General features: G+C 37.9%; 2 protein-coding genes across 6 annotated transcripts; one reads left to right on the top strand and one right to left on the bottom strand.

Moving 5' to 3' along the window:
- LOC104780161 (cytochrome P450 81D11-like) lies at positions 679-3,555 on the top strand. 4 transcript variants are annotated; one of them, XM_010504640.2, is made up of 4 exons: positions 964-1,227; positions 1,840-2,223; positions 2,300-2,587; positions 3,215-3,555. In XM_010504640.2, the coding sequence occupies exons 1-4, from the start codon at positions 1,054-1,056 to the stop codon at positions 3,542-3,544; spliced, it is 1,176 nt and encodes a 391-aa protein (XP_010502942.1). In that variant the 5' UTR covers positions 964-1,053; the 3' UTR covers positions 3,545-3,555. The 4 variants fall into 4 exon arrangements, with proteins under 4 accessions (XP_019100130.1, XP_010502942.1, XP_019100128.1 ...); XM_019244585.1 differs by lacking the exon at positions 3,215-3,555 and having other exon boundaries at positions 679-1,199; positions 1,843-2,223; positions 2,300-3,078; XM_019244583.1 differs by lacking the exon at positions 3,215-3,555 and having other exon boundaries at positions 2,300-3,078.
- Positions 3,120-7,759, bottom strand: LOC104780162 (FACT complex subunit SSRP1). 2 transcript variants are annotated; one of them, XM_019244582.1, is made up of 17 exons: positions 7,630-7,759; positions 6,957-7,145; positions 6,742-6,847; positions 6,476-6,612; positions 6,285-6,368; positions 6,114-6,208; positions 5,898-6,006; positions 5,677-5,763; positions 5,466-5,558; positions 5,177-5,374; positions 4,949-5,094; positions 4,706-4,856; positions 4,521-4,625; positions 4,249-4,434; positions 3,994-4,072; positions 3,722-3,889; positions 3,120-3,183 (listed from the first exon to the last, which is right to left on the bottom strand). In XM_019244582.1, exons 1-16 carry the CDS (start codon positions 7,681-7,683, stop codon positions 3,762-3,764), a joined length of 1,947 nt encoding a protein of 648 aa, XP_019100127.1. In that variant the 5' UTR covers positions 7,684-7,759; the 3' UTR covers positions 3,120-3,183; positions 3,722-3,761. The 2 variants fall into 2 exon arrangements, with proteins under 2 accessions (XP_019100127.1, XP_010502944.1); XM_010504642.2 differs by lacking the exon at positions 3,120-3,183 and having other exon boundaries at positions 3,593-3,889.

Below are 9,505 nucleotides of genomic sequence, written 5' to 3'. Positions count from 1 at the left end.
CTTCTTTTTCTTCTTCTTCCAAAACGATAATTATCACTATAACATAAACGTAACACGACCAACCAATCTCACACTCACTTATGACTTAGTATTATAGTTTTTCACGCTTCAAACCGTCACTATAAAACCAGCTTTAACATCACATGTTCCATATTAAATTAACAACTCAATAATGGAAACTATATACCTAATCCTCTCTCTCTTCTTTTTCTTCTTCCTCTCTCTCAAGTTCTTGTTCGGAACACGGCGGCGCAAACTTAACCTACCGCCGAGTCCAACACGGCCATATCCGATCATCGGACATGTCCACCTTCTAAAGCTACCACTACACCGCAGGTTCCTATCTCTGTCCGAATCTTTAAACAACGCCAAGATCTTCTCCCTCCGCCTCGGTACACGTCTCGTTTACGTTGTTTCTTCTCACTCCGTAGCCGAGGAATGTTNGATCTCATGAAGCTTAATTATTCAGTTTCATTTCTCGTAGGCAGTGACATCACTACAACTCTTTTATTATCCTCTTCTTTTTCTTCTTCTTCCAAAACGATAATTATCACTATAACATAAACGTAACACGACCAACCAATCTCACACTCACTTATGACTTAGTATTATAGTTTTTCACGCTTCAAACCGTCACTATAAAACCAGCTTTAACATCACATGTTCCATATTAAATTAACAACTCAATAATGGAAACTATATACCTAATCCTCTCTCTCTTCTTTTTCTTCTTCCTCTCTCTCAAGTTCTTGTTCGGAACACGGCGGCGCAAACTTAACCTACCGCCGAGTCCAACACGGCCATATCCGATCATCGGACATGTCCACCTTCTAAAGCTACCACTACACCGCAGGTTCCTATCTCTGTCCGAATCTTTAAACAACGCCAAGATCTTCTCCCTCCGCCTCGGTACACGTCTCGTTTACGTTGTTTCTTCTCACTCCGTAGCCGAGGAATGTTTCACCAAGAACGACGTTGTATTCGCCAACCGGCCGCAGTTTATCGTGCAGAAACACATCGGATACAACTCAACCACTATGGTTGGAGAGGCGTATGGTGATAGTTGGAGGAATCTACGACGTATTGGCACCATTGAGATCTTCTCGTCTCTTAGGCTTAATAACTTCATATCTATCCGTAAAGATGAGATCCGAGGGCTCATATTATGTCTATCGAAAAACTCTAAGGCATCTGGAATGGTCCTTTATTTTTGCCTCTATAATAGAGGTGAGTTTTACTCCAATGGTCCTCTATTCTCACCTCTAAAATAGAGATTGCTACTTTTTCTCTATTTATAGAGGAATCCTATTTTTTTCAATAAAGGTTCCTGTATAAATAGAGAAATCTCTATTTTAGAGGTGAGAATAAAAGACCATTGGACTGAGTTATATAGATGAAAAAATAGAGAAAACCGTTGGAGATGGTCTAACCACGTACGTACGATTTATCATTAGACTAGTACTTAATTAATGTCTCGATTCTTACACAATTTTTTAAAAACACATTTTTCTATAAAGTATCTGCGAGGTTTAACATATTTAATCACTGTCTCGATTATTACATCGTATTAAAAAAAAGTTAATACTATATATTTGCAAAATATAATTTACATCTATATTACGGCTTCGATTGTAACACCTTTAAAAAGTTTAAAATAATATTTGTTTACAAAAATTAATTTATGGTCTCGGGTTTTTTATTCTTTCATAGAATATGTTCTATATAGCAAATGAGTTGATTTCAACATCACTCGTTACAAGAACCGAATACAAAAGATTTTAGATGCCAATAAAAAACTTTTAGATTTAACCATTTTTGGTGTAATAACTGTAATTTCAGGAGTTTGTGACAGTGGAGATGAGACCAATGTTTATGAGCTTAACTATCAACAACATCATTAGGATGGTGGCCGGAAAGCGATACTACGGCGATGGCACAGAGGACGACAATGAGGCAAAACACGTGAGACAGTTGATAGCGGAGGTGGTTGTTAGTGGCGGCGCAGGGAACGCAGCTGACTATTTCCCGATCCTTCGTTGGGTAACAAATTATGAGAAACGGATTAAGAAGTTAGCGGGTCGTGTTGACGAGTTCTTGCAAAGTCTTGTGAACGAGAAACGTGCAGACAAAGTAAAGGGTAACACGATGATCGATCATTTGCTTTCTCTACAAGAAACTCAGCCCGATTACTACACGGATGTGATCATCAAAGGAATCATACTTGTAAGTAAAAGAGAGGTCAACATTGGTTTAAGGTTTTATTATTGTTATAGTTTTAACTTATTTTAATTTTGATTAGGTTATGATACTTGCCGGGACTGACACATCTGCTGGAACGTTAGAATGGGCGATGTCGAATTTGTTGAACCATCCAGATGTTTTACAAAAGGCAAAAACAGAAATCGACAACCAAATCGGTTTAGACAGTTTAATAGAGGAACAAGACATAGTGAAACTTCCTTATCTTCAGAACATTGTGTCAGAGACTTTACGACTATATCCGGTGGCTCCAATGCTTCTTCCCCACTTGGCATCAGAAGATTGCGTGCTTGACGGATATGATGTCCCACGTGGTACAATCATATTGGTGAATGCATGGGCCATTCATAGAGATCCTAAGTTGTGGGAAGAGCCGGGAAAGTTTAAGCCAGAGAGGTTTGAGAAAAAAGGGGAGGATAAAAAGTTGATGGCCTTTGGGATCGGACGACGAGCTTGTCCTGGATCAGGGCTAGCTCAACGGCTCGTGACCTTGGCTCTTGGATCGTTGATCCAAAGTTTTGAATGGGAGAGAGTCGGAGAAGAACATTTAGACATGAGAGAAAGTGAAAAAGGAACTACAATGCGTAAAGCTAAGTCGTTGCAAGCCATGTGTAGAGCTCGTCCCATTGTCCAGAAGATTTTAGATGCTTCTTGTCCATAAATTAAATTTTCATCCTACAGAACCTCGTTGAATAAATATTTCCATGTGATCTTTGTTAGATAGAAGGACGATCTACATTGTTGATTTAATTCATCAAGATCCAATCACTCTTGTGTATCTTCTAAATAAAGGGATGTTCTTGTGTACGAATGAACAAACGATCATTGTCATCAGAAGTATTCTAGTTATAACTCAAAGCAGCTAAAGATAAGATTTTATAAGTCATATCGTTATTTTATCGTAATATCGCTACATTTGAAAAGATGATACTACTACNNNGGTACAATCATATTGGTGAATGCATGGGCCATTCATAGAGATCCTAAGTTGTGGGAAGAGCCGGGAAAGTTTAAGCCAGAGAGGTTTGAGAAAAAAGGGGAGGATAAAAAGTTGATGGCCTTTGGGATCGGACGACGAGCTTGTCCTGGATCAGGGCTAGCTCAACGGCTCGTGACCTTGGCTCTTGGATCGTTGATCCAAAGTTTTGAATGGGAGAGAGTCGGAGAAGAACATTTAGACATGAGAGAGAGTGAAAAAGGAACTACAATGCGTAAAGCTAAGTCGTTGCAAGCCATGTGTAGAGCTCGTCCCATTGTCCAGAAGATGTTAGATGCTTCCATGTGATCTTTGTTAGATAGAAGGTCGATCTACATTGTTGATTTAATTCATCAAGATCCAATAACTCTTATGTATCTTCTAAATAAAGGGATGTTCTTGTGTACGAATGAATAAGCGATCATAAAAGATAAGTTTTTATAAGTCATGTCGTTATTTTATCGTAAAATCGCTACATTTGAAAAGATGATACTACTACTACTAGAGAATCTTGGGGTATCAAAGTTTAGGAACTGTCGGACTCGTTTCCTGAGTCCACGTTCATCGGTTGAGGGTTCTTGTAATCACTAATCTCATCCTTGTAACGCTGCTTGTCAACTTGTGCTTTGGCTTCATACGGCTCTTTTTCCTCAGCTATAGTTTATACATCAAACATACATACGGATTAGGGAATAAATCACATTCCACATGCTAAAATCAATAAATGTAGTTTCTTTGCCAAAATTTTGAGGTTTTACCAGACATTTGACGCCACTTATCTCCAAGCACCTTTCCCACCTCTCCAAATGCTATCCCCGGGTGTTCCTTCTTTATGTTCTGTTCAATTTGACAAATGGAAAATGACATAATCAGGAAAGCTAAGTTTGTCGGTCAATAACAGGATCTGTAAATTGTAGCTCTCACGTATGCAAAAAGACTGAGGATGCTCCATTCCGCAACTTCGTGTAGATCATAGAGCTAATAAAAGTACAACAAAGGAGAGAAGAACTCACATCTCTTTCCATTTGAGAGAAGAACATGAAACCAGACATTGCTCTTTTTGGTGCGTTGGGATCTTTCTTCTTTTTCTGCTTCTTCTTCTTACTACTGCCTTCATCTGTGACTAACATTTTCTTCTTAGGAGGCAATCCTTTCGAAGATGATGAAGCTTCTCTCTTGAGTTCCTTTTTGATAGATTTCTGAAACAAGTCAATGGCAGTAAGTTATGTGAAACAGACAGTCTGATGCTGAAGGAGTTCGAAAGAAGTCTGTAAAAACATTTTACCTCTTTCTCTCCTCCGCCGCCTTCACTAGCATCAGAGTCGTCCTCACCAGAATCATCAGTTGGTGAACCACCGTCGTCATCCTCACCCACAACAAAGTCTTCGTCCTTCATAAATTAAAAGTATTAATTGTCAAAAATGTGATCATCAGAACATCAAGTAACTCAGTCAGACATAAAGTACTTGCCTCCTCATCGCTCTCATCAGCAGCTTGGTTTCTGATACGCTCAAGATGGGGGTCAACAGCATCATCATCATCATTATCCCCAAGAACAGCAGCAACACCTCCGTCTGCGCTTCCGGCACCTCCAAGGTTCATAATCTTCAAACCTTTGGAGCTGCAGCAAGAAAAGATAACGTTTATCCACCACAAAATTTAAATGCACTCTCAGTAACTTTAGACAGTGATAGTGAAATAAACCGTGCTAACCTTATGAAGGAATAGAGATTGTGATACTCGTTCCTTTGAATGTTTCGGAACAGATGTTCATGATCAGTTTTCAGTTTTATGAGAAGATCGAAGTAATGCATGTTAGAACCACCAGCAGCATGCCTTTCAAACTCCACATAGTCAATCTTAAAAAAAAAAACGGTTAAACAACCCAACTCTATCTCAGAGCCTACAAAAATTCTTCAATCCTTAATAACCACAAAATACCTCATCATGAAGTATAAGCGTTGGAGGTTTAGGTAAAAAGAAAAAGCCCTTCTCAAGTGGATAAAGAACCCCATCTTCTGCCTTCAGAGATGATTTCACTGCAAACCCATCTTGGGCACTGCGGAACTTCCCTGGTTTAGTGATCTTTGCACCAGACAGCCAACGCAACACGGTGGTGAATACTTCATGAATGAGACCCTGAAAATTCATAGCCGAATCCTTACCAGTCGGTATATGTAGACTTTTTTGAATAAAGGAATGATAATATAAGCGCAGACCAGAGATAGACCTTATATGATCGCTCCAGCTTGTCCTTGAACTTTGTATTCATAAGATCATTACTAATTGACAGTTCACTTTCTACAACGGCGTCAGTCTCAAACTAGAAAAGGTGGTAGAAACAAATGTAAAACCAGAGCATAAAAGAGATTTTGCAAAAGAAAAAAAGACAGTTATCAAAAGAAAATTGAAAGGGAAGGGAAAATATAAGTAATGCTTACCTGCATCACAATGTGGGGGTACATTGTCTGACCTTTCCGGATTGGTGGGTCTAGAGAGATAACAACAAATGTGTGTGGTTGATTTGACTGCTCAGGCATTAAACAGGTAATACAAATTCAATTAAATAGAACAAGATTCAGTGATCATTAGATGAAATTCCCCCTAATCTGATGACTGATAACATAAGTAAGCGACCTGAGATATGCTTAAAAAGAATTACCTTAGGAAGCAAGAACAAGCGGACAACACTACTGTATTGGATTTTAAAGTCATTAGCTTGTCCTAGCAAACGTAAGAAAGAAAGGTGAAGTTCCACACTGTACCGACCCCTGCATAAGAAAAAAGAGAATCATATGGTCATGAGAGGATACAGCCATACAAGTGATAAATTGATCATACTCTAATACTCAAGGGAAGGTGAAGAAGAAATCTTTACCTGGGTGTGAGGATTGCAATACTCTCGAAGGTGACAACCGCCTCCTCAGCTCCAGCAGTAACATCAGCCATTAACTTGATTTCGTCATTAAAAACCTGAGACATGCTCTTGTCAACCAAAGGAAAATATATGATAAGCATGCATGTAACTAAAAAGGGTTCTCCAACTTACTTGAGCAGGCGGACGGTTTTCATCACCAACAAACTGGGTGTTGGAATTAGGAATATGAAAACCTATCTCCATCAGTGAGTCTTTCTGCAAATGCGCATAATAAGGTATAATCAGGAAATCAGCTACCGTATATGTATATTAGCCAAGAGATTACACTTCTAAAGATACCAGGTTGCAGTAGAAATGAGTACCTCATTGGCACCAGCAGTATCATCAACGTGGAACTCCAATATGACATCATTTTTACCTTGAAGCTGAGTCTGCGAAACATCAGCTAAGGATACTTCAAAAGCTTGCTTTGCACCAACCGAAAAGGTAAGTGTATTCCCTGCACAAAGGAATTTACTTTAAATAACAAATAGACGATGGAAGCTTCCATTAACTTGAAAGCCTTCTACAACTTAAAACAGTCAATATAGGAGGAAAAAAGCAGACCATAAGGAGATAAAGAACTGACCATTCAAATGAACCTCTCCCCAATTTCGACCACTAACAGATAACTGTTTATCTTCAGGTGTTGTCCCATAACTACTTTGGAAAAAGCTGGTCAGACTTGCAACATCCTATATCACGAAACATAATAAAAGTATGAAAAAACAAGCAAAGACAGAGACAAAAAAAAAAATCGAATAACTCGAAAACAGAGGGCAAGAAGATATAAAGGCACAAAACCTGATCCCGAAACCCAATGAACTTATAGTATAACCCATCTTTGGTTTTGACCCCCAACTGATTATTAGTCTTTGGAACTTTCATCCAACTAACACCTACAATATCAGATTTGTCAACTTCCACAGCTTTCCCACCACCTTGCTTCTTCCATTGAATACCTCCAGAGTTAATCTTAAGAAGGCCAGGGTTCTAAAAGTACCAAAATTTGAAAACCCTATATTAGCACATCACATTTTAGGAATTAAAATAAAACCCTAAAACAACCGCCGCACATCATTTTGTAAGATTTCAAAACCCTAAATTAATCTAAAGAAGGCCAGGGCTCTAAAAGTACCAAAATTGAAACCTAAATTACCACATCACATTCTACAATAAAAACCCTAAAACAAACGCCGCACATCATTATGTCACCCTCTAGGGATTTCAAAAACACAATTGTGAACAAGAAAACAAAATTGAAAGCAACAATCTTTATTCTTCTAGAAAAAAAAAAGAATATTGGGTTTCTTCTGAATCGAACGATATGAATCAAAGCGGCTACAGGAACAAGAAATTAGGGTTTTTTCGAAGGAAGAGGAAAAAAAAAAAAGGCGAAAGCTTTAAAGGAAGTGAAAGATCTTTTGAAGAAGCGGCGTAGTAAGAGAGAGAGGGAGAGAGAGAGAGAGGAACGTACCGTTCCGCCGCGACCGCTGAGAGAGATGTTATTGAAGGAGTGGCCGTCCGTCATGGTTTCCGATGAAGAGACGAGGGAGAGGGAGAGAGAGAGCAAAAGAGAGTGTAAAGAAAAAGAAAAAAAATGATATGATTGTGTAAAGAAAAAAAAAACACAACTATATAAACACTCTGAGGCGGTGGTGTTGGACTGCTTTTTCAAAAAACAAAATCATGGGGTTAATTAGAGAAAATATATTAGTTTTGGCAAGAAGTTGAAAATATAATTTAGTCAATATAATTTTTTTTTCTGGATTTTCGGTTTAACTCAATTTGAGTTTCAAAATTTTAAGCTTTAAAAATAGGTAAACCGATTTGGACATCAAATCGTGTATAAATTTTTTGGTCCCATTGAGATTTGAATAAAAAAATTAATAGATAAATTTCAAAGATTTTAGAATATTATAGACTTTTAGTATTAAATATTTTAACTGTAATTTTCTTATTTATAATTTTCGGTAAATTCAATTATTAGTTATCAATCGTGATTTATTTTGAAAATCAGGATTTATTTCATTAATGTACTTTTTTTTTAGTATCTAGGTTTTTTTTTTTTTGAGTATCTAGGTATTTCATAAAATTATGTTTTTCCACCAAAACTGCAGATTCTCGTTTTTCCGCCAAAATCGTAAAAATTACTTTTTTTGCCAAAATCGCAAATATTTATTTTTCCGCCAAAACCGTAAAATCTCGTTTTCGCGTCAAAACACTCAAAATCTCGTTTTCCCGTCAAAACATTAAAATTACGTTTTTCCGTCAAAACAAGATAATTTCATTTTTAAAATGTTTATTTAACAATATATAAAAATTATTTAGCTTTAAACATAATTAAAACTACTAAAACATCTTCATCACTTCAAATCTACCACAAGTTTAGCCTAATTTAAGGACTGTTGTTCGCAACTAGCTAAACCAAAACCAAATGTCAGCGATTGAAATTGCATTCTGAAATCTATTTTACATAGTCGTTTTTGTCACCAAGTTTAGCACAAACTCCACACTTAAACACAAGCCAAAACCAAACCAAACAAAAAAAAAAGTCACAACCAAAACCGAAACCAAATTAATCTATTTAAAAATTACATTAAAGAACCTGAATCAGATTGTTGTTTTCCTTCACTTCACTTAAGATTATTGTGCAACAGAATCTTTTTGCGTTGGAGAAAGTCTTTTAAAAGTTTTCTTCCAGCCACGTTTCCAGCTTTCTCGAGCAACCGTGAGCTCACTCAGTTTCTGATTCAACCGTAATAAGATCACAGGTAAAGCTCCATGGTGATCTTCTCTCACTATTTCAAACATGTCTCCGCTATATAACCTTTCAACGCATCTGTAAAACTTCACTCCAAGATCTTCCACTCTCATCTCTCCCCTCATAACTCTCTCCGCACTGTCCACTGCACTTCTCAAAGCACTCATCAACATATCCGCCTCGTACATCTGATCTTCGCATTTAATCATCTCTTCTTCGACTCCGGTTAGCACCTTACCTCCCTCAAAATCATATCTCTTCACAACACACGTGTTGTTCAGTACCGGGTCTGAGACCGGTGACCGCAGCTCCTCGGGGATAAGCCTATAGTTAGGTGTCACTCGTCGAACAGGATTAGACCTTTTCCTTTTCTTCAGAGGGAGGTTCGAATCCTTGGGAGACAAGATTCTTTTCGTATTCTTTCTCTCCAAGTTGGTCTCATCCCACCCTCGTTCTTGGGGGCCAATCTTTGGATCACCACCAAGACTGTCTTGATCATGTCGGATCTCTTCAACTCCAACCTTTTGTTTTTCTTTATCGCCGTAGGCAAGTCGTATGAAGCGTTGATAAAGACTCTTGTGTTGCTCTA

This window comes from Camelina sativa, chromosome 4 (assembly GCF_000633955.1).
Source record: "Camelina sativa cultivar DH55 chromosome 4, Cs, whole genome shotgun sequence".
In the NCBI taxonomy this organism is placed as follows: domain Eukaryota; kingdom Viridiplantae; phylum Streptophyta; class Magnoliopsida; order Brassicales; family Brassicaceae; genus Camelina; species Camelina sativa.
This window is presented reverse-complemented; position numbering and strand designations above follow the sequence as displayed.

Bases quoted from the DNA above. Each gene is read 5' to 3' on its own strand.
- LOC104780161 (XM_019244585.1), top strand. From the start codon at position 690: ATGGAAACTATATACCTAATCCTCTCTCTCTTCTTTTTCTTCTTCCTC. The intron at 1,200-1,842 runs GTCCTTTATTTT...TAATTTCAGGAG, and splicing joins ACTCTAAGGCATCTGGAATG to TTTGTGACAGTGGAGATGAG. The intron at 2,224-2,299 runs GTAAGTAAAAGA...AATTTTGATTAG, and splicing joins TCATCAAAGGAATCATACTT to GTTATGATACTTGCCGGGAC.
- LOC104780162 (XM_019244582.1), bottom strand. From the start codon at position 7,683: ATGACGGACGGCCACTCCTTCAATAACATCTCTCTCAGCGGTCGCGGC. The intron at 5,375-5,465 runs GTCTATCTCTGG...ATGAATTTTCAG, and splicing joins AGCTGGAGCGATCATATAAG to GGTCTCATTCATGAAGTATT. The intron at 5,095-5,176 runs GTATTTTGTGGT...TTTTTTTTTAAG, and splicing joins CGCTTATACTTCATGATGAG to ATTGACTATGTGGAGTTTGA.